This window comes from Mandrillus leucophaeus, unplaced genomic scaffold (assembly GCF_000951045.1).
Source record: "Mandrillus leucophaeus isolate KB7577 unplaced genomic scaffold, Mleu.le_1.0 Scaffold263, whole genome shotgun sequence".
In the NCBI taxonomy this organism is placed as follows: domain Eukaryota; kingdom Metazoa; phylum Chordata; class Mammalia; order Primates; family Cercopithecidae; genus Mandrillus; species Mandrillus leucophaeus.
In genome coordinates, this window is record NW_012102732.1 from 559,347 (window position 1) to 583,888 (window position 24,542).

At 44.1% G+C, this 24,542-nt stretch overlaps 1 protein-coding gene across 1 annotated transcript in view; it reads left to right on the forward strand.

Annotated features, from left to right (window-relative positions):
• GRIN2A (glutamate receptor, ionotropic, N-methyl D-aspartate 2A) overlaps positions 1-24,542 on the forward strand; it is a 438,973-nt gene that overhangs the window by 236,255 nt on the left and 178,176 nt on the right. Inside the window, exon 3 of the mRNA XM_011984220.1 lies at positions 21,517-22,109. Within this exon, the coding sequence (XP_011839610.1) occupies positions 21,517-22,109 (593 nt within the window). The remainder of the gene's footprint in view (positions 1-21,516; positions 22,110-24,542) is intronic.

Consider the following 24,542-nt stretch of genomic DNA (forward strand, 5'->3'; position numbering starts at 1 on the left):
GATGGAGTCTCACTCTGTCACCGAGGCTGGAGTGCAGTGGCCCGATTTTGGCTCACTGCAGCCTCTGCCTCCCGGGTTCAAGCAATTCTCTTGCTTCACCCTCCCAGTAGCTGGGATTACAGGCATGCACCACCATGCCCAGCTAATTTTTGTATTTTTAGTAGAGATAGGGTTTCACCATGTTGGCCAGGCTGGTCTTGAACTCCTGACCTCTGGTGATCTACCCACCTCAGCCTCCCAAAGTGCTAGGATTATAGGCATGAGCCACCATGCCTGGCCAATGTTTTTACTTAATAAAAGAATAAAACCACAAGAAAACCATTGGCAAGCCCTCTGGTTCTTTGGGCTCCTTGTTTAGCACAATGGGAAAGCCTGTGTGGCAAGTCAGAATGGCGACTCCTGGAATAAATTATCTCAGGTGAAGAGTTCAGACGTTGCATATTGGTAGCTTGGGCGGCATATTTAAATACTAACCAGGCTTACTCTGCAAATAGAATGAAGTGATTCCAAAACCTCGGTGCCATAACTTGATACATAACTTGATAATACAAGCCTATTATGAGCTCCTGTGGGGAGAGATGCAGGGCACGAGGAATTGAAATAGGAGGAGGAGACAGAACATCATAATTTCGCTCTAGGTTCAGGGATAGAAGCTGGTTGGTGGGTCGGGGCGGGAAAATGAGTGAGGCTTTTTATCTCTTAGGAGATTGGAGATATTTTCAAGAGGGCTGTGAATCATTTGAGGCTGATTTCAGGGCATTGTGACAGATGAGTGCAAATCCAGCCTATTTCTCTGGTCCAGATGAATACCTGTCCTTGTGACACTGAAAACCAAATATTTGAATGGGAATGAGTGTTCTGGGGTATTCTGGGGTAGCGTGGCTCAGAGGCTCCTAGCAGTTGTTCATTGACTTGAAAGGAAGATGGTTGTTAAAAATTTGGGGCATAAGCTGAACATTTGTCTGATTCAACATAAATTAGCACCAATTCTGCTCATTTTGTGCCTTTTCCCTACCAACTTCTCTATATTTATTCATTAATTCATTTATCTAGGAAATATTCACTGAACAACTTCTGTACAGCCAGCACAAGAGATGTATCAGTGAACAAGCCCATGCTTGTATGAATTTTCTAGTCTGTTGAGGCAGTTTATGCTTTAGTGTTTGTTTAGCACCTACTATATGTGGCTTGGAGAGAGGTGGAGGTATGAAGCTATTCAGGTTCTAATTTCTGCCCTCAGTAGCTTGCAATCTGGTATGCAGACGAATATATGCAACTGAAACGTAATACCCAGCAAGCATTCTTTCCCCAGGTCTCTGTAATTCTTGATGGTTCACTTTGGCCAAGTGCTTCCATTCCACGGGGTCTGTCCTAGGACCAATTTGCTGACCATTTGCTTCAGAATCTACTTAAAAATACAGATTTCTGGGCCAAACCTCAGACATACTGTGCCAGATAAAATCTATGGGAACAGAGCCCCAGGAGACCATTGCTAAAGATATGGAAGTGGGGTTGAACCTGTGTATGTGTGTGCATGTGTCTGTGTGGTCATTGATGGGTATGAGTAGTAGTGAATTGGCAGTTCACAGTCTGGTTTGCCAAGAAAGATGGTCTTAGGAAACCAACATTGCCCAAATCAGCAAGAGGGAGCCATGGCTTTGTGGCAAGTCAGCATTCAAGGAGGATGGATTTGATAGTAAGTTCAGATCAGGCTGGATGTTATTAATGGCAATTATGATAACAACTAACTGTATTAGGAGTTAATTGTGTGCCCGGTGCCTTTACATCCATTGTCACTTTTAATTCTCACAGTCGCTTATGCGGAAGTGGTAGTTATCTTCATTTATGGAGGAGGAAGGCAGGCACAGAGAAGCTAAGCAAGTAGCTCAAAGTCACCCAGCTTGGAGATAGCAGAGCTGTGATTCTAAAGCACTTTATCACTATCTCTCTTTCCTGGTATAACTGAGAGGAAAAACTAGAGAAGCATGCACAATCAACATGGAAAACAAGCCAACCTGTTCTTTTGGGGAAGACCTTCATATCAGTGGCCAAGTGCTGCTCTTGGGGGCAACCAGTGTGACAACCCTAAGAGTGTGGTTGCCCAAGTCTATAGAAGAGTTCTCAGGTGAGGTTCAAAGAGGTCCAGGAAATATGAGAAACCAAGCCCTTCAGAGTCATTGAGGGGCATCTTTCGGTTGTTAAATTTCCCAATTAAAGAAGAGTTGAGATAGCCCCATTTTGATGTGCATTGCTGTGGATGGGAATTCTGGTCCTATTGCTAATTATGATGCAATGACATCATTTGGGTAATCTCCCTTCCTATTGAAAACTGCCTCTTAGGTTTTATATTTGCTTTATTTCCATTCCACTCCTCTGGCCACCCAGTGCATGCAGAGAACAACTGGATTGTGGTATCGTTACTGATAATGTCTTTCAAAGTGAATTGGGGTTTCACATGGGAAGGCATGAAAAAGGTTGATTAAAGGAAACCACAGTATCAGGACCCAAATGCTGAGGAATGCTCACAGATGTGAAGGAGCTTGTTCCTCTTTGGGTGGTCTATGCGATAGGGAGTGGCTGTGCCCCACAGTGAGAGCAGCCCTGGGTTTGGAACTCAATCCCAGATCCGTTGTGTGTGTCCTGAACATGGGCAGCTCCCTTAAATAATTTTCTCTAAGTAAAATTAGGGGCTGGCACCAGGTGAGTGCTGGTCCGCCTGGCTGAGAACAAGCCCTAGGCAGATAGCACACAGGACCAGAGTGAAAGCCAAGGGCATTCCCAGGGAGGAGGAAGTTAGGAGCATTTTGTGATCACAGAGAGGCAGAGGTATGCTAATAAGGGAATTAACACCTTTTCTCTGATTAGCAGCCAGGGAATTATTGAAAGGGATTAGATGGAAACTGTGAAAAGATTCTTGGGTAACTGAGAGGTGAGAGGAAGGTAATAGCCTCTTCTTTAGATACAAAGGAATACAAATACAAATACATTTTATTAGCAGAGAATCAGTCTCTTTTATCCTTACCCCAAATGACTTTCTTAAAGACCCTTACACTTGGGTCCTATCCGGGCACCTTTGCATGTGAAGGACCTTCTTTGCAAGAGGCATTCTTCCCTCTCCTCTTTGCCTAACCCCTACTCCGGCATCTCCTGTTTGGAGAAGTCTTTGATCATCTAAATTGTTGTTTCCCCCATTGTGCATTCTTAACGTGCCATGAGTTTTTCGTACAAAATGTGAATTTCAGTAGCAATTTTGCGTGTGTGGTTGTTTAATTAATATTTGTCTTTTCCATCTGGATCGTAAGCTCTGTGAATGCAGGTTTCATGGATGTTTTTGTTCACTACTGGATTCTCAGCCTTCAGCACTGTACCTGGTCCAGAGATGAATAAATAGTAGGTTAAATGAATGAATTAATTAAAGAAAGACACAGTTAAGTGATAATTGACATCTGGCTCACTGTGCAGTTCTAGAAGTTGGTAAGACTCATACTATTTGTCATTCCCGTGAAGAGACTGAAGCTCTGAAGATCAGTGAAATGAAGTGAGTTTCCCAAGACACACGGCCCATACGTGATAAACCAGGACTTGCATAGAACCCCCGAGAATCTGAATTTTTATTCATCTTTGCTTTAAGTATGGGTATTAGGTAGCTTATAGGTAGAGGTTTAAATTTTTTAAAGTTAAGACAGTAGCAGAAACAAAAACAGAAGGCAGAGAAGAAAGCCCACAGGACAGTGGATTCTTTCCAAACATCTCACTTCAGTGGCAGCTACATTTGAAGAAAGTCTACATGTTGCATTTAAATTACCTGTCACAAATCACAGTGTTCACCCAGTAGCAGCTAGGAGGGGCTGATTCAAGCCCCTGGGAATTGTTTTGTGTCTTGATCATGAGTCTGAACAACAGAACTTTACAAGGATGATGCAAGCTGCTTTAAGGGGTGGTAGAACCAATGATAGGAACCCGCACCTAACTCCTGGCAGAGACTTTGCCAGCGTGATGCCCAAGCCCCTGGGGATTTCTGCCCAAAGGTGACACAGCCTGATGGGGTCTCCTGGTTTATTGAAACTGGCGGTGAGAGAGAGTTTGGAAGAAATGACTTCCTTGATACTGTGTGACACAGGGAGCTCATTCACCTTGATGCACTTAGGCAAGGTGCCTAACCTCATTCAAAACAAGCCAGTAAACCAAAACAAAACCAAAAATGGAATTAGGCTCCTACAGTGCTGGAGATATAGTGATTAGTAAAACAAAATGAAACAGCACACATAGCCCCTGCCTTTCTGGACCATTTATGTAAGTGGGGGACACACACATTCATGAAAGAAGTCTATAAATCAATTTTGATTAACAGCCACATTAAGTGTTATGAAAATATTAGGTTGTTGTAAAAGTAATTGCTGTTTTTGCTATTAAAAGTGGTGGCAGTAACAGCAATTACTTTTGCACCAACCTAATACAAGAAAGAGCATAGAAGAGAGGAAATTTGCCTAATCAGTGAGGGTATGGAAGCCATCCCTTAGGAAATGATGATCTAGAAATGAATGAAGGAAGAACAGGAGTCAGACTGAGAAGGTAAGAACAGTTCAAGGAAGCTGGAACAAGACAAGCAAGATCTCTGTGGTGGACACAAGGTGGCCGAGAGGTCGTTGCATCTGGAGAGGAGAAAGCAAGGTGGAGAGGCTGTGGTCTGTGACAAGACTACCTACCCTGCTGGTATCTGCAGGCCATGTGGTGATCTGTGGTCTTTGTCCTCAGTGCCATTTGACACTGAATGGTCAGCACTGGAGTAGTGATAAACTCAGGCTGTTGAGAGAGTGAAACCCTCGCCTTAACTCAGGCAATTGGCTACAAGGATTTATTGATTGCCCACGCGGATGACGCCAAACTCATCCCCAACTTCTGCAGAATAAGTACAGTCTGATCCCAGGTAATGGGAAACCACATCATCACAGTCACTATGTGCGTAATAACTGTAGAGTAAACCTAACACCGCTTGCTACAAACTTATCACTCGACACAATGAACAGAAAGGACGCTGGCCTGGAGAAAAGACTTTGACTCATACTGAATTCTGGATTCATCCCACTGCATGACTTGCTTTGTCGATGCATTTCATTTAAGTCTGGAGAGGACTTGAGTGCCGGGTAGAGAGATTCATTTAGAGGCAGAAGGCTCATTAAAATCCCAACCTTTTTTTTGGTTTGGTTTGTTTTAAGCCAGGGGTACCTCTAATTTGTGGCCTGAAAATTTTGCTTGGCAAGGGATTGAAAAATGGAGAAATGGGTTTGTATGCCAGGATTGTCTAATCACCATCTTGTGTGAGCTTTAGAAAAGGACTCATTCTGCAGGCTATTAATGAGGTGAGTGTTTAATGGCCCCTTGATGCTCCCCCATCAGATACAGTGTCTTGGGTTTTTAATAAGCTCTGTTCTCGGTCCTTTTCAAATCAGAGAGTGTTGGAACAAGTCCTTGAGGAGACATCAACAGAAAGATGATGCAATGTGTGTGAGCTGGAAAGAGCAGCCGTCTTAACTCTAGAGAGTGTCTGGGAAGCTGTCTGTCTCAATCTGCCGACCACGTGCACATCTAATTTTCGCTTCCTTTCTGTTCTCTGGGGAACAAGACACACTTAGGTTTTATGTTTTTTCTGTAAAGAAAAAGTGATGTCCAGGGTGAAAAACTGAGGAATCTTGTTCTTCAACATCGAAGGTATATTGCAAGCATGATTTTGGAATTAAAAAGGAACAATGTTCACTTCATTTTCCTTTAGCATGTAGGGAGTTATTTTAGGATATCCTGTGTTTCCTGGCACAAGTTTCTCTGTCCAGGACAGAAGGATTGATGTAGAGGACCTGGTGAATGGGGAAAAAAGAAGGCAGGAGGAGGAGCCCCCTGACCCCAGTTTGAATCCCAGTATTCAGAGAAATTCTTCTCCATACCTCTAAAATACTATTGTGTTTGAGAAGAAGCATGGGGCAGTTGGAAAGTGTGGGGGCCTCCTCCACTGTCCCCTTTACTTCTTGTGCCTCCTTCACTCCTCCAGACCACTCTGAGGTTGTGCTTCTACCTACTCCACTTGTCTTAAAGCCCCAGGTGAACGTCTCACTGCACCACGCAGCAGTACCTTTCAGCCTTTGTCTTCCTGGACACTAGACACCTTTCACCCCTGCCTTTGTCTTCAAGCTCTCTATTCTGGTGGCTTGTAAGTTATTACATTCCCCAGCTTTCTCCTTGTACCTCTCCTACACTCCTCTGCCTCCTTTCCACACATACTTTCCTTCTTCTAGTCCTTGCTTTCTAAGGTTCTTCTAACTCCATATATATTAGGAGATACCATCCACAGCTGTCAACAACCACCACCCCCAGCAGATGGACAACTTCTAAATCTCAAGCCTCAGCCCTGACCCCTTTTTCATCTTCAGACCTGCATATCCAGGTTCTTGCTGGACTCCCTGCAGGGAGGTCTCAAAAGCAGCTAACCGAAACCTGAATTCCATGTGCATTTCTCTGTCCCCCTACCTATACCCACTTCCACCCTTGCTCACTCATTCATTCAACATTTACAGAGTGGCTACTGTATGTCAGGTACAAGGCTATCTGCTGGAGCCACAATTGTGAGGAAGAAAGCAGGTTCCCTAACCGGTTCTTCACTTTTGTAAGTGACATCACCATTCACCTGGCAATCCTCCTTTATACCCCAATACCTCTGCCAATCTGATCCATGAGTTGCCAAGACCAATTGAGTGTGCCTTCTAAACATCTCTTGAACCTCTCTTTTCTGTATCTGTATTGCAGCAATCCTAGTTCAGGTCTTTCTTTTCTGGAGTTGCTTCAGTGGGATTGCTCTGGGCCTGCTTTCCTGCCTTCATTCATTCCCTCCTCCAAGTCCTTCTTCATACTCAAGCTCAAGTGGTCCTTCCAGAAGACAAAAACCTGCTCATGTCACACCGTTGCTAAAAAATGATCTCATTGGTTCTTCTCATCAACCCCAGAAATCATTAACTCCTTATCTCTTTTTTCACTCCCTTGCTGTGTCTCTCCATCCTTCCTCCTTTCCATGCTCTTTCTTCCTCCCTCTTTTTCTTCCTTTTTCCCTTTTTCTCTCACTTTCTTCTTGCCTGACTTTCTCCCTTTCATTCAATAATTATTTGAATGTCTTTAATCCAATCCCATAAATACAAGCATTGAGTTCCTCTCTTTGGCAGTCTCTGTCACATGTACTTGGGATCAATGAACAAACAAACAGACAAACAGAATATCCCTGATTTCATGGAGCTTATATTCTATCAAATAGGACATTGAACAGACAGAAAATGTTAACATGCGTTGTAAGTGAATCATATGAGTTATATGGAATGTAAAGGTGACAGATACTATGGAGCCAGATCCAAAGGTGTTTCTCATTGTGAGCCAGACAGACAAGGACCTACCCTTGGGCCTTGCCTCTTCCCCTAGCCACACACTTCTCTGGCTCTTTTCTCTTTCTGTCTGCATATGTTTCTGTAGCACCAAGTTGCTGACATTCCCAGTGGGCGCCACGTTCTTCAATCTCTGTATCTCTGTACACTGTCTTTGCACACTGTCCTCTCTGTACTCCCTCTCCAGAACTTTCCAGCCTGTGCCAGGTTGCCCTCCAATCACGAGGAGCTCAGGGGTTGCTGGGAACCCTATCACCCTCTTGCTGGGTTGGGTGGGTCCCCTTCCTCTGCATTCCCTTGGTGCCCTGAGTTTTCTTTGGCTACAACTCTCACTACTGGAGCATGCTGAGGGTAGGCTGAGCTCTGTGGCTCCATGACTTTTTCTCTGGGTGAGTCGCGGAGGCCATTGAACCCTCCCCACTTCCAGCCTTACTTTTTTCAGGTACAAAGTGGGAACAAGGAGAGCCTTCTGTTTGTTTCTCGTGGTTGCCACAAAGTTTTCAGCAAATATGAAATACCCAAGGGTGAGCGGTATCGTTGGGGGCGGGGAGGTCACTGGGCAGTGAGTATCAGGGCTTCCCTGTCCTGTGAGCCCTGAGGAAGGAATCCCTTCTGTGTTCAACAACACTGGAGAAGACAAACTTACCTGAGGTTGAAGAACACATGGGCTGACTCGGGCTCTTGCCTGCAGCCTGCTGTGAGTGTGACAGGAGCCAGGAAGACCTGGGGCTCAGCATGAACACAAATGGACCTCATTCGATTATGTTTTTCTCCTTTGAAATAGTAATTTGGAATTCTTTTCAGAGGCTGACATTCAATTTCTTTTTCTGTGTAACTTCGGAGGAAAAAAACAAACCAACATTTTTTTTCTGTTAAAATCTCTCCCTTTTCCACCCCTTGTTTATGCTCCTAATTCCTTTTGTGCTCAGAGTTTAATTGTAACGGTTGAACTCTGGTCACATTCAGTTCATCCTCTTCTTTTGAGCTGTAGGTGGGTCTTGCACAGGCTGCCCGGCTTAGTACTTGCTGGAGAGAACAAAAAGATACTAGCTTTTTGACATGCACACCTGTGCGTACATACACAAACACAAACACAAATGTGCCCTTGAGAATTTAGTGTTGCTCTGTTAAAGGGGCGGATGATATTCTGTGTTTGGTCTACTGATCTCCAAAGCTGTGAGAGATGAATAAATCGGATGCCCATAAGATGCTTAGTTACATAAGTTATAGGATGCTCTGTATTGTGTTAGCTTCAGTGAGGGAGTGATTTGCAAGCAGAATATTATGCTCCAGGAAAACAGTGCAGATTAGGTTGCTTATTCTCCTGGCATTAGTTCAGGGTGCATTCTTCTGCTATGGATGCATTGCTTCCAGAGGAAGAAGCTGGTGATGGAAGAAACACTGCACTGGGGAAGGGTTGATTTTCAGGTGGTATCTGAATATATGGGAGAATGACTGGGTAAAGGAAAGGGAGCTCACAGGTTAAGCACTGATAAGGAGGAGGCACATGTTGCCAGTGGTGAAGAGCATGGGTTTTGGAATCCAGTAAAATTTAAATTGATTAGTTTTGACATTGGATATTAATAACACCTTCATTGGGTTTCATTAAAGATTAAATGAGATAATATGGAAGAAATGACTGGAATGCAATAAATAATCAGTACACAGCTACTCTACATGAGCTCATCTGATCTATGAGGTTGGTGGAAATTGTTTTTCCCATTTTACAGCCTAGGACATGGAGGCTTAAAGGGGTTGAGCCAGTTTCTCAAGGCCACATGGGTAGCATGTGGAAGAACTGAGGTTTGAACTTAGATATGTCTTATTCCGGAATCTGTGTGTCTTCTGCACTAAGCCACCTCCCATGATTTGACTGGGACTCTGCTCCTGCAAAACAATTATAGCTGTCCTGTTTGCTACCTGCTTAGTAGCCTCGTTAGAGAAGGCTGTCATTATAGCCTATTCAAGTTGTAGGGCTCTGCAAAGTGAGAGGGGTGAAAATGATGGTTGCAGAGCTTCCTGGGAGCTTTGGATACCTAGGAGGAGCAATAAGATGTGGGTCTCCAGGTACCAGTTGATGGGTGGTGACCTCCTCCCTCCTAGACCCTTAGTAATTTGTTTTTTCTATCTTGGCCAGGGCCTCAAGTAGCCATGAGGTCCAAGGGCTCCCTGGGGGACCACCTCACATCACCTGCAAGACTAAAGGTACCTAAGAAAAGCCTTTGCTGAGGATATGTAGCTGGGAGAGGAGAATACATAAAGGGGCTTGGGAGTGGGCTAGAGATTCGGGGAGGGAAACAGTGTGTCCCTGTGCTCACGAGAGCCCTGAGTCAGCTCTGACAGCAGCAAGGACATGGGCTCTTTTTGGAATCAATTCCTTTCCTGGGTTTGGATAGATAGGGAGTCCACTTTGCCTGAATCTGTTTGGTTCCCGAGTCCTAGAGAGCAAGTAGCAAGAGTTCAGACAGTGAAGAATGCCAGCCCAACCCACTTCAGAATTGTGTATTACTTTTCTGCCTTCAGACTGTGAGAATTTGGGTAGCAATGGATCCTCACACTTCAGACACTCAGTTCTACCTCTGAGCCCCCTCATCTCACATCCCCCATTTATGCAGCTCTCACTTATACCCTGCCCTCTCTAACCCATCACTGTGCTACTAACTCAGCCACTCCCTTTCTCACTAGATGTTCATTTATTTCTTCAATCTCTCATACCCACAACTCATGTCACATCCATCCATCCATCCATCCATCCATCCATCCATCCATCCATCCACCCGTCCATCCGTCCATCCATCCATCTATTCATCTGTTCCTCTGTCCATCCATCCATCCATCCATCCATCCACTCACCCACCCACCTCTCCATCCATCTGTCCATCCATCTACCCATCCATCCATCTGTCCATCCATCTACCCACCCATCCATCCATCCACTCATCTGTCCATCCATCCATCCATCCATCCATCTATCCATCCATCCATCCATCCATCCATCCATCCATCTATCCATCCATCCATCCATCCATCCATCTATCCATCCATCCATCCATCCATCCATCCATCCATCCATCCATCCATCTGTTCATTTTTCTGTTCCGTCATCCATCCATCTACCCTATCCATCTATCCACTCATCTGTCCATCTGCCCATCAATCCATTCATCCACCCACTCATCCATTAATCCACCCACCCATCCATCCACCTGTCCATCCATTTGTCCAATTTGTCCATCCTCCCATCCCATCCCATCCATCCATCCATCCATCCATCCGTCCATCCATCCAATCTGTCCATCCATCCGTCTGTCAATCCATTCACCTGCTTACTTATACCTTCATGAAATGTGTTCTGAGCTCCCCATGTAGTGGGAGCTGGGCTGGGTGCTATTACTGTACAGATGAATTAGCATTAATCTGGTTGCATGGAGACAGCTATTTAAATAGACACCTAAAATACCTGGTGACGATTGACAATAAAGACCTGGACAATGTGTTCTGGGAGCACTGTGGGGGTGGAGGGGAGAGAGGAGGCAGCAGCTGTTTCCTATTTCCCCAGTGAGCTCCCACATTAGTCCCCTACCTTTCAGTTTATGGAACTTTTGCTCATCACTCTGTTATGGATGCCCCAGCTCCCCTCCAGGTAATTAGAAAACTGCCAGGTCCATTTTATAGATGAAAAAATGGAGGCTCAGGAAGTCCCAGCCACTTGCATACATTTGTGAGCTGCAGTGCTGGCGTGCAGGCTTCCCTACACAGGGAATACCCTGGGGTCATTTTCTTTGCTTGACAGATGGCCATGGGCATCGTAGGACTGGTGCTTCCTTCTCTCTCTCTCTACTCTCCTCATTCCTGGGTGGCTTCAGTTCTCTCCCAGGAGTGAGGCGGTTCACCCCAGGGTGGCCCCTCTTCCTTCACTCCCACGCAGTGCATTCTGACTCAAAGCTGAAAGTGCTTTGCCGGATAAGATGATGGGGACTGACAGGGGTGACATACCTGTGACATACTTGAAGGAAACACACAGTGGTGAGAATGTCAGACATCAGACACTATCTTATGTCATTGCCTAGTCCTCCCTGGGATGGACAGAGGTCACCTGGCACCAAGACCCCTGGGTCAGAACCGTCACTCTGAGAGATGCTTGCTGCATGATGTTGGACATGACATGTGACTTGACCTCTACAACTTTGCTGCTGAAAGCTTGGTCCATGGACTAGCGACAACCGATGCCACCTGGGAGCTTGCTTGCAATGCCCCAGCCCCCACCCACTGTGTTTTAACAAGATCCAAGGTGATTCTTACGTTCATTAGAGTTTGAGAAGTGCCTCTTTCTAAGCCTCAACTTCCTTAACTGTAGAATGGGAATAGAAATACCTTCCCTGAAACATTAGTGTGAAGATTAAATAAATGCACTTGAAGATCTCTGTGTGATCGACTGATTGTCCTGATTTGCCCAGGACTGAAAGGGTTCCTGAAAAGCGGAACATTCAGGTTTAAAGTTGGGATGGGTTGTCAACCTGCTTTCACCTCAGCGCTTGACACGCAATAAGAGTTCCTTTGCCATGGTGCTGCAGTTGTGGCATTTAGGAGACGTGGATTTAGGATTTCCACAGGGAAACTGTTTGTATTTGCATTAGTGCTGTGCTGGTGGGTTGTAGTGTTTTGGATTTTGTTGCTGTCATTGTGGTTGATTCTTTCTTGATTACAATAGCCACCATAATCACAGCTCTCATTAATGGAGCTCTCGGTATGTGCTCAGAGTAAAACATGCATTATCCCATTCACAATAACCTCTTTAAAGTAGGGAATAAAATTCCCTCCATTTAAAAACAATGAGAAAATGGAGCCTCAGAGCGAGTAAGGATTTTGTCCAAGGCCCAGACACCAGTAAGATAAAGAGCTGAGATTTGAACCCTCTATTTGGCACCAGTGTCTGTGCCTTTAATAACAGGAACATACAGACTCCCAAAGGGAGAAGAAGCAATTTCTTCTGAAACTTGAGCATTCAGAGCTGTTTGTAGACACTTCTTCGAGAACAGTGGGATATTTTCGAAACAGACATTTCGACTATAATGTTTACCACCAGGGCCTGCCCCTAGCAAGTGTTATGGGAAAGCCCGAGACACTCCTTTTTATTCCAGAAGTAAAGCTGCTTCCTTCAGTTCAGCAGCAATGCCTCTGTGTATGACAGCCGGAGACGAAAACTTAATGAACAGGACTGGTTTGCTTTTTCTCTTTGCTGGAACAGCTTAATGACAAGCGATTATTATTGGTGGCAACTTGTCATGTCTTAAGTCTGGGTCTTGGCAGTTGTGGCTGTGAGAGTCTTTGAAAAGAAACCAATCTCAGCACATATTAGAGAAAAACAAAAAACAATGAGGAAAGATGAAGAGCTCATGCAGGGAAAAGTGAGATTTGTGAAGAGAGGTGGGTGTCCCAGGAAAAAGAGAAGAATGGTAAGAAAAGGGAAAGATGATGAAGAGAGATGCACTACCCTGTAGTCTGAATTATTCTGATCCAAGTTCAGGAGCATGAGTTAAACATGTTACATTATTTTTTTTCCTAGCAAAAGTGGCATCAGTAATCTTTGATTGTAAGTGATAGAAAAGCTAATCAAATTGGCTTAAGCAAAATGAGATAATTAATTGGGACATGCAACTGACAACAAGGTAATTTGTCTTCAGGTGTAGCTTGAACAAGGTGTTCAACATGGACATCAGAACTTGGTAACTCTCCATCTTACAGCTTAAACTGTGGGTCTGATAGCTTTCTTATTAGGATGGTACATAGTGGTTGGGTGGCTGCCAGAAATTCTGGCTGAACATCCATCTAAGCTCAAGTCTAACAGTAAAAGTAGCTGTCTTTTCCTAGTCCCTTTCTTCATAAATCCAGGAAGTCACTCTGATTAGATCAGGTTAGGACCTGTTCCTACCTCCGAATTAATTACTGGCACTATGGGCCAGTTGGCTTGACTGAGAGAGAGGAAAATGACAGTTCTCAGAGGAAATTCACTATTACCAGTAAAGGAAGAAGAGATGCTCAGTGGTCAGAATAAAAAATATCTACCACGTGGCTCAGGGAGGCCCATGCTTCATGAGAAAAAAAGGAATCTGAAGAAAATAGCTTCAGGGGCACAGAGAAGGCCAGTGGGCCAGTCACAGTTGGGACTTGCAAAATAAAGATGTTTCCTTGTGCTTAAGTTTATCAGCTCCTCAGACACCTGACCCCGGGGCCTCTGGTTCAGTAGAATTTCTCTCTGGCTTTGGTGGGAACCAGGCTTGCTTTCTGTGTGAGAATAGCTGGACCTAGCCCCAGACAATCTATAATTGCTAATGACCCTGTTTGGAAGCCTGGAGTCAGATGCTCACCTGCAGGTTGACAGAGCACCAGTGAAGCCAGGTTGGGCCTTTGCTGTGCCCTTGCGTAACCATAAGGGTCTAAATCTCAGCGGGGCCTCCTTTTGGCCAGCCCTGCTAATGATCTAGAAAGCAGGACTGAGTTCAAGAGCAATGATCATTGTGTGGTCCTAATTGATGTACAGTATGTTGTGCTGTCCTAAATTAGCTGCAACAAGAATCAAGAAATACATTTCTCCATGCATTTATATGTTCTTTCCTCTGGCATTGCAGACTTGATAGTGGGAAACTTGGCTCTGGGTGGTAAGCTGGGACAAGATCTGAAATTCCCAGGAAAACATGGAAGTTCTACCCACAATATTTGAAGTTAGAGTACCAGTTGACTAAATGATATAGCAAACGAAAGATGCTGGCTGCATCTTTCAAGCCATAACCCAGCAAGTGTTATGGGAAGGCCTGAAACACTCCTTTTTATTCCAGAAATAAAGCTGCTTCCTTCACTTCAGTTCAGCAGCAACCCCTCTATGTATGACAGCCCCTCAGTAAGTCAATGTAGGCTTACCTATTGGCACAGATTGGAATTCCAAAGGGAAGAACAGAGTTATCTTACACAAAATCCCCCAAATTCCAGGTTTCTCCCAGGTTCCCTGTTGGGAGACACTGGTGGCACATTTAGCAGAGGAAGAGTTTGCAATACAGTTGACCTAGGAATTAGATACAGATGCCTTTAGCAGAGGAGTTGTTTGTAATACAGTTGACCTAGGAATTAGATACCGATGCCTTATCCTGAGCTACAGGGCGCTCATTGTGTGATGTGGCCTCTGCTTCCCATTCTAACTCATTTCTCACCCCTCTCTCTCTTGCTCCTTAAACTTCAGCTGTTCTGACTTTCCTTCTGTTCCCTGAACTTGATGAACCCTCACTTACCTTGGCATATGTGTCATCTTCTGCTGGAATGACTCTCCCTACTCTCATCTCACCCCTAATCTTTGCCTGGATGAATCCTTCTTCATATACTTTTGATCAGCTCCAATGTAGCAGATCAGATGACCTAGAGTGGGGCTCCTCTCTCAACCCCACTCCTGAACTGTGACATCATCTGATTTCCTTGAAATTATTCTATTTGTTTTTTTAATTCAAATTTTTAAAATTTGAGATGAGTCTTACTCTGGGGTTGGCCAGACTGGTTTTGAACTCCCGGCCTCAAGCAATCCTCCTTCCTTGGTCTCCCAAAATACTGGGATTACAGGCATGAACCATCATACCCGACAATTGTTCTATTTATTGTTGTCCTTCTTTGTTTGTCTCCTCCCCTAAGAACGTAAAATTCATGGAATGGGGGGCCTTCACTTTGGTAACCTCCTTCCCTAGGTTCACTTTCCTGGAAAAAAACCTGGCACAGAGCTGGAGTTTGTTAAATTTGTTGAATGAATGAAAGACAATCCACAGATGAGTGTCTCTGGAGTGGTAAGTCTGGCAAGTCTCTTTAAGTACATAGAGCATGGGATCCTTTCCTGCCCACGGGCAGTCTTGCACTCTAGGGGGATGCTTGTGCCAGTTTCCTTCCCAAAAAAGTGGCCCAGTGGTCTGCAAGGTGCTGAGCGGGACTCAGGAGGGCATGGTGCCCTACCCTCAAGAATTCTCAGTCTGAAGGACATGCAAGATTCACACCTCTCCGCAACTAGGCAACCACATATGATCCAGATTAAAATCTTTAATGGAGGCATAATAATAAGACATCTCACTGTATGCTATATAGAGCTACATATTGAGTATGCCCAAGAGAGATATTGGCTATGATGATGGTCGTGATGATGATGGTGAGAAGGAGGATGGATGTGATGATGATGGAGGATGATGATGACAGAGGAGGGAGGTGGGTAGTCATGGAGTAGTTATTTTCCAGTGGGACCGATTCAGCTTATGTGCACTTGAGAATGCTATCCATCTCAATCCTCAGGCTTACAAGGCTTATTTGATGCTTTTAATTTTCCTCTCACCCCTGGAAATTGAAATAAAATATGTTGAAATGCTCAACTGATACACTATGAGAGTAAAAGAAAACACATCAGGGCTTACCAGGGCTCACAAGGGCAATCCTCAACAGGAGAATGCAAATTCCCCAGGAGTCTCTCTGGACTGTTGCTGGGTTACCTGCATTATTTTAGCAGACAACAGGAAAATAAGTTGTGGAAATGGGTGTGGGGTTGACAATACTGACCAATTAATTCTTTCATGCTACTTGGGGGTAAGCCTCCTGCCCCTCTCATCCTTCCCCAAGTACTTATCAGGCCCCTACTGTGTGTCAGACATTATACTAGGGTTTAAAGATTCTAACTTGAATACCTACTTCTCAACCATACTGCTGTTGAGAAAAGACAGAGGAAAAACTAATAAATCAGCTTTAAAGTTCAGATACTCAGGCCACAGAGATTCCATTTCAATCAGACTGGCATGGGGCATAATGCATAGGTTATTCTTTGATAACTCTCCAAGGGATTCAGATGTGCAGCCAGGAATGAGAGCCACTGATGTGAGCAAGGGAAAACTGGATGCATCTCATGATGACTGCCATCACCATGGGGCCATGTGGATCTCAGGGAAGTCACTTAACCTCTCATCCTGTGTCTTTAGGAGAAACGCCATCCCTGAGGGTTATGCCACTTGCCTTATTTCTTGAATAGTTGGGATCAAAGAGATACTGGGTGTGGGTGGGCTTTGTAACCTTTATGAATGGGTAAATGGAATGTAAGTTGCTGTTAGGCTCTAGGAAACACCAGGGCTTGGTACCCATGGAGTCAGGTGTCACCCTGGGGACCCAGCAAGCTCTGGAACATTCTGGAGCAGGATTGAATGCTCCAGACCTGATTGAATGAGACCTCAGTTATGATGGGACTAAAACACAGAGTTTAGAGCAGACACCCAGAATCCCACACCCTTCTGCCTCCCTCGCTCTGTGTTTAAAACAGTTTGTTCTGTCTTCCGCAGAGCAGTGAGCATGGGGAGAGAAGTGCTTTTGCTTCAAAATCAAAGTGGGTGTATGAAATCTGTTCCTCTCCCCCGGCTGCACATTCTAAGGAAGCCGAGTGCCAGAGGTGGTCAGAGGCTGATATGTAGAATCCGAAAAGTACAGGCTGAGCCATGGCAGGAGGAGGTAAGTGCAGGAGAGGTGGCCTCTACCATCAAGGCAGGGAGTGGAAAGGACGTTCAGGGGCTTCAGGCGATTTGGCGTATTGGACGCCAGGCCCTGGGAGTGTGGCCAGATTCCCCATCATGTCCTACCAGTCCATAAAATCACCTTAGAAAATCCCAAAGCTAAATGTGAGCCTCTTCATTGTTTTGCTATGCTATTATATTTTGCAAATAGGCCCTTACTTCTGTCCCTCCAAGGGGTAGATGATGCTTTTGGTCCACGGTGGTTTTTGGGTTGAAGTTTAAGATGCCAATAGAAATGAGAGTGGTACAGGGTAACTGCATGATGCCCAGGAAAGACATTAGGGATGGTTTCTTTCCAAGGCATGGATTCATTGCTGTACGGAAAGGCAGTTTTTTCTTTGCATTATGCAGGCTCCTTGGACTCAGAATAAATGAGCTGGTTTGCATGGGGTGGTGGGGATTTGAAACTAGCATGTCAGTGGACCTGGAGAGACCAGTTCCTGAAATAGGATGAGGACCCTCTTAGGTTTCTGAGGATGTCTGTGTGATCTGTAGGACCAAGGATGTGGAGACAAGTACCCAAACTGTCAAAGTCAGGCATGGACAGATGAGTCTCCCACTTCTACCATTTCATCCCATTCTCACAGCAGCCCCAAGCGATGGAGGGGTCATTATTCCTGTCTTATAGGGAAAGAGACTCAGACCCAGAAAGATTAAGCACTTTCCCAAAGCCACAGGGCTGGCTAGGTTAGCCACAGTCCCTCAAAAGCAGGACTTGAACTCAGGTTCAATAGACCCTAGAGCTCATGATATTTCAACTATAAAGCTGATACACATAGACGGGTAGGCTAGGGAGTCTAAACTTAACGTGGCAGGCCTCTGGGAGCTATTGGTGACTACAGAGTAGGGCAGTGGCATGGTTAAAGGGATGCTTTAAGAGTTTCAACAAGGCAGCTCTGAACAGGTTGAGTTGTTGAGATGCTCCAAGTCCAGAGTGTGGATTACCTCTTGGAAAAGATAGCATAATCTCCTGATGTGAAATATTTGCTGAGTACTTCATACGTGATGGGCACTACACTGGGTGCTTTGCTACAAGGGAATCATTTAATCCCTACAACTCAATGAGAAAGCACCATTATTGGCAACAGCAGAGTGCAGAGATAAAAAGCTGGAGACCCTGAGGGCAGGCAAACCTGATTTCTACCTGTATGATTTTCTACCTGAAAAATCAGCCTATTTCTGGGTCTTTTTTCATTTGTAAAATGGGCATACTACTAGTGCCAACTTAGTAAGGTGGTTGGGGGTGGCATTAAATGAGATAGTACCTAGAAAGTAAGGAGCAATGTGACTCTCACAGACTAAGTATTTCTAGCATGTTTTACTATGGTCATTATCACCATAGCCACACCCATTTTATAGGTGAGAAAATTGAGACTTAGAAAGGCTGAGTGGTTTTATCCCCCCCTACCCAAAGCCACATAATGAGGATTGGAGCTGGGTAGTCCGACCCCAGAGGTTCTAGTATTCTCCATTCTGGGGAGAGGCTGTGAATGGGGATCAGCATAGTGAGTAATGGGAGAGATTCAGCTTGGGCTGAAATTTGGCATGACAGGGAGTGGGTACAGCACAAAGCAAGGGTTTTTGCACATACTCTTTCACAGATGGCCTGTGCCGAGCTGGCTCTGGGCCGATTAACTGCTGTCCCTATAATTATCTTTCTCCTGAGGAAGTTCACAGTGCAGCCATGCCCTCCTCTACATGTGGAGAACCAGATAAGATGCGTGTGCTTACAGCTCTACTCTGTGCACAAACCTTTGCATGGATACCCTGGTCATGTCTAGCTCAGAGTACATAGAGCAAGGGTGTTGGAGGATTCCACATTCCATCACCATCTGGCATGTCTGACCTTCACCTCTCCACCAATACCAATCTTCCCAAGGAATTGTCTCATAGACACTTTTTATTGGGTTCCAGTGGTGCCTTTAAGGTGTGTCCTGTTAAGAGCTTTCCCTGTTCCTTGTGTACTCAGTGCAAGATGCCGATCCACTGTCTTTTGCAGTCAGAAGGTAGCTCTGGTGACTGGCTTCCTTTGAGGCATCATTTCCGTGGGAGTTATCACATTTCTTTGGTAATTTAGAACATTTTTGCCCCATCCCAAGAGGCGTCTCACAGTGTGTAAGGTTGGTGAATATAATTGCCTTTAGACTCTACTTCTGTGTTGCCTTCTGTTGGTGGTTTCTTTATGTTGTTGCCCTATTTTGACATTTAATGAAGTTCTTTGGACAACAGCTGAGGTTTATAGGTCTTCTATCTTCTCCTCTTTATCAACAAATGACACATTGAGATATAGGTGGGTATTGGATGGTTGGGTAATTCCTCAGGGTAGGAAGGTGTAGGTGATGATGTTGAAAGTTTCATTTTGTTTTGGTCACAATATTCAGAATCCACACAAAATACAATCTCAGTTACTGAATTCTCCTTCTTTCCATTTCTGGTCTTAACCAAGGACATTCCTCTTAGGCTTCATTCACATATTCATTCCCTTGTCATCCATTTATGGTTGTGCCAAGACTTCTGCCAGGTTCTGGGGACATAAAGATGAAAACGACAAAAATCTCTGCCCTTGAGGAGCTCACAGTCTTGTTGAGATGTGATTTAAAATGGTTAATCAATTCAAGAATATTAGATTTCTGTAAAAGCTACTGTAGGGAAAACAATAATTATCCAAAGTCTTTAAATCTATTACCCACTTTAATTGATTTAATTAGGTAAAATTCATAGAACTGTAATGTTGGAAGGGGCCCAGAAGACATTTATTCTTGTTTCTTTTCTCTGCCTTCAGGCCACGCTTCACTCAAATTATCCCCCAAACCCATGCATTTCAGAAAAGAGCAGTATTTCGAAGAACTATAGCTTTTGGCCCGTTCTGATAAAACTTTTAGTGAGCACCCACAGGGAAAGCAATGTAAGCTTGTTGAAAGAATTGACATGCACGGCTACAAAGTATTGTTCTGAAAAACGTGAATGGAACATCCACCCTTCACACACACATACACACACACACACACACACACACACTTCCAGTGGAATCCCCGTAAGTTACCCTGTTGAGGTTGTGTTCAATACACATGGTAAATACAGAATGCAAAATAAAAACATGACTGTAATATGATGAGGACCCTTTGATAATTTTTTCAGTTACCTGAAGGAAATACGTCTCAGCACTTGTCAAATCCTGTTTTGCTTCAACACAGAGGCATACTTTTTGTTCTGTTTAGTTGGCATTTTTGCACCATGTCCACAAGTCAACAATGTGATTTAAGCATCTGTTCCATACAGATCTTCAGTGATCCCAGGAAGGCTGTGGTTGAGTGTCAGAAAGAGGGCAGGACGTAGAGTCATGGCACCGAGGTACGGATGCCTACTTGCCGTGTGACCGTTTTGAGCCTCATTTTCCCTGCCAACAATACCAGCTTTGTAGGATTACTGTGGGGATTTGACGAGTTAGGGGGTATGAAGGCAGCTTGTATATTGTACCACTGTATGTATCACCTGCCTTTTCTAAATGGAAATTTGTTCTCATGATCGTAGATTGGTGGAGATGTTAGGGCTAATAGAGGCCCTTTAACACAACATAAGTTACCATGCCACTTTCTAGGGTGAGAACATTCAGCGACTCTCCCTTATCCTCTGAATAGAGTCTAACTCTCTGGACATAGCTCCTCAGGCCCTATGTACTGGGGTTTCTGCCAAGCTCTTCAACATCATATCGTACCCCTCCTTTGGGCGCCATGATGTATTCATCTACAGCTTCTGAAATAGTTGTAGTGCATCCTTGGGATTCCTCTGACTGTAACATCCATGCACTTCTCCTCTTCCTCACCTGGATGTTCCTTCAGCACTTCATATGCATCTTTTAGCCCTTAGTTCATGGAAGTTGTCTTCCACTTAACTCTTATTAAGAACGCTTAATAAGGTGTTCGATAAATGTTTGTTGATTGAAAAGGTAGATGTCCACATGGTATTTATGATACTCTATTACGTGGGAGCTGTACGTTCAAGTGACAGAAACCCTACTCAAACTGCTTACATGAACATAGAAACGTACTGGTTTCTGTAACCAAGGGGTCCAGGAGAAATGACTTCAGACTTGGCAGACTCTAGGGGCTCCAAATATATCGTTAGAAAACTGTCTGTCTTTGTTGATGCTGTTTTGTATCTGTGGCTTGATTTTTCCAGTCGTGAGCCGGGGTGGGGGTCAGATAGAGTTTGTTCTGTTAGAACCATATAGACTCAAAGGAGGAGGGGGCAGGATGAACTGGAGGAAAATGAGAAGAATAGATGATAAACAAGCAATAATAACAGACATCCTTCCAGGACCTGGCTATAAGCTCCTGAGTACAGCGGCTTCTTTCCTCTCTGTATTTGCAGGATCTGTTCTGGAGTCTGGCATATAGTAGATGCTCAGGAATATCTGCAAATGATTGATGTGTGATTTACTTTCCTTACTTCTAGGATGCAGTTTCGTGCTTCTGTATAAACCACCTCCTGCCTCATCCTTTGTTTTACTTTCTTTTCACTGGCAGGATCCGACGTCTACCTTCTTCCAGTTTGGAGCATCCATCCAGCAGCAAGCCACGGTCATGCTGAAGATCATGCAGGATTATGACTGGCATGTCTTCTCCCTGGTGACTACCATCTTCCCTGGCTACAGGGACTTCATCAGCTTCGTCAAGACCACGGTGGACAACAGCTTTGTGGGCTGGGACATGCAGAATGTGATCACACTGGACACTTCCTTTGAGGATGCAAAGACACAAGTCCAGTTGAAGAAGATCCACTCTTCTGTCATCTTGCTCTACTGTTCCAAAGACGAGGCTGTCCTCATTCTGAGTGAGGCCCGTTCCCTTGGCCTCACCGGGTATGATTTCTTCTGGATTGTCCCCAGCTTGGTCTCTGGGAACACGGAGCTCATCCCCAAAGAGTTTCCATCGGGACTTATTTCCGTCTCCTACGATGACTGGGACTACACCCTGGAGGCGAGAGTGAGGGACGGCATTGGCATCCTAACCACTGCTGCATCTTCTATGCTGGAGAAGTTCTCCTACATCCCCGAGGCCAAGGCCAGCTGCTACGGGCAGATGGAGAGACCAGAGATCCCGATGCACACCTTGCACCCGTAAGAAAGGGCTTGTTGTCTCCCAAAGAGGGATGAGAGTTTTGCTGTTGTCATTATTTGCTCACTTACATACTCATTGTTGGAAATATGCACTGAAAATGCATGATGTTGTGTGTTTACTTATGGGATTTTTATTTTGCTCTCCTCTCTTTCTCTCATCTCCTTTGTAAGATAAGTCACATCAAACTTTGTTTCCTACCACTTACCTTTTTTTTCTACTCAACAATATATCTTGGAAACCTACACCTGGGATCGATCGATCTGTCTGTCTGTCTATAGCTATATCTCAAGTGTATCTATATTTTTTGTAACTCATAAACATTTGAACCCAGACAAGTCTAACTTCAGAGCCCACATCACATTCTTCAATATGGTATCGTGGTGTCATGATTTAGTTATCTGATCTGCATAATGATAGAAATTTAGGAGTTAATTTTCTTTTATTTAAAAAAAAATTGTGGGTACATAGTAGGTGTATATATTTATGGGGTACATGAGATGTTTTGCCACAGGCGTGCAGTGTGAAATAAGCACACCATGGAGAATGGGGTGTCCATCCCCTAAGCATTTAGCCTTTCAGTTACAAACAATTCAATTATATTCTTTAAGTTATGTTAAAATATACAAGTAATTTATTATTGACTATAGTCACCCAATTATGCTATCATATAGCAGGTCTTATTCATTCTTTCTATCTTTTTTTTTTTTTACCCTATTAGTCATCCCCACCTCCCGCCCCAACTCACAATACAAAAATGTGTTTATTTATAGGATAAGTGAAGTATTTTGGTAGAGGCATACAATGTTTGATAATCACATCAGGGTAAATGGGGTTTTCATCACCTCAAGGATTCATCATTTGTGTTATAAACATTTAATTTAGGGATTTTGTCAGATTATTTTCCTATTAGAAGCTAAACAGCAGTGATCATCTTTATACATGTCTATGCACATGTGCAAGTTTTTTTCTAGGGTTGATTCTAAGATACAGGATTTTTGGGTCCTAATTCATGTGCATTTTTAAATGGAGGCATCTATTGCCAAATTGTCCTGCAAAGTAACAACACCAATTTATAGTCACACCAACAGTTTGTGAAACCACCCGGTTTCCCACGTCCTCACCAACACGTTATGCTTTGGGGAAACTTCCCACACTAGTGCTCCTGGTCTCTGTTTGATTTTGCATTTGATTTTTTTCCCTTCTTATATTCTAAGTACTTTTGTAGGTCATTGGAAATCTTGGCAAACGTTACTCGCAGAACTGCATTCTATTCCATTATATGAATGTATCATAATTTATTTACTCCCATCTTGGCGAACATTTAAGTTAAATTTTAGGTTTCTGAGAAGTGTCATTGTTCCTTGTGGCCCATCATTATGGTTAAGCTGTTGAGATTTAGAATGATCCCTCCTATCCCCATTTTGCATGGTTCTGCCTGATGTTCACAGATTTAATTCATGCTTTATTCCTCAGATAATGAGCGTTGTAGAACTGTGATTAAGGGCCTCAACTCTGGAGTTAGACTTGTCTGGGTTCAAAGCTTGTCTTGTCCACTTTCTATATCACTTGCACAATCATTTTACTTTTCTGGGCCTCAGGTGTTTATTGCAAAGTGATGATAATAGCACCTAATTTCTAGGTAGCTGTTCTCAGGCCTCAGCAGGCATCAGAATCTCTGGGAGGACTTGTTAAGACACAAATTACTGGACCTCAATCTCAGAGTTTCTAATGTAATAGAAAATATGGTGTGAGCCCCAAGAATTTGCAATTTCTTTCAAGTTTTGGGGTGATGCTGATGTTCGTGGTCTAGGGGCTGTGCTTTGAGAACCAATGTTCTAGAGATTGTCGTATTCATTGAGGTACTGCATGAAAAGTACTGTTTAGCACAGTATTTACCACCTAGTAATATTAAATAACTTCCAGAGCGATCAGTGAAGTTTTTGGTCATCAGAAATTGTAGTCAGCAGGCTGGATGTGGTAGCTTATGCCTGTAATCCTAGCACTTTGGGAGGCCAAGGTGGGTAGATCACTGGAGGCCAGGAGTTCAAGATCAGCCTGGCCAACATGGTGAAACCCTGTCTATACTAAAAATACAAATGTTAGCCAGATGGTGGTGGAGCATGCCTGTAATCCCAGCTACTCAGGAGGCTGAGGCAGGAGAATCACTTGAACCCAAGAGGGAGAGGCAGAGGTTGCAGTGAGCTGAGATCGCGCCACTGCACTTCATCCTGGGTGACAGAGTGAGATTCCATTTCAAAAAAAAATAATTAGAAAAAGGAATTACAGTCAACAAACCACGTTGGTTTATTGCCAGCAGGGTACTATGTCACTCTGAAATATTTGTGGAAGGTTTTAGGACTTTGAATCTGCTACAGTTCAGAGACTATCTCTGAACTGTGGCTGGAGGGGTGTGTGTGTGTGTGTGTGTGTGT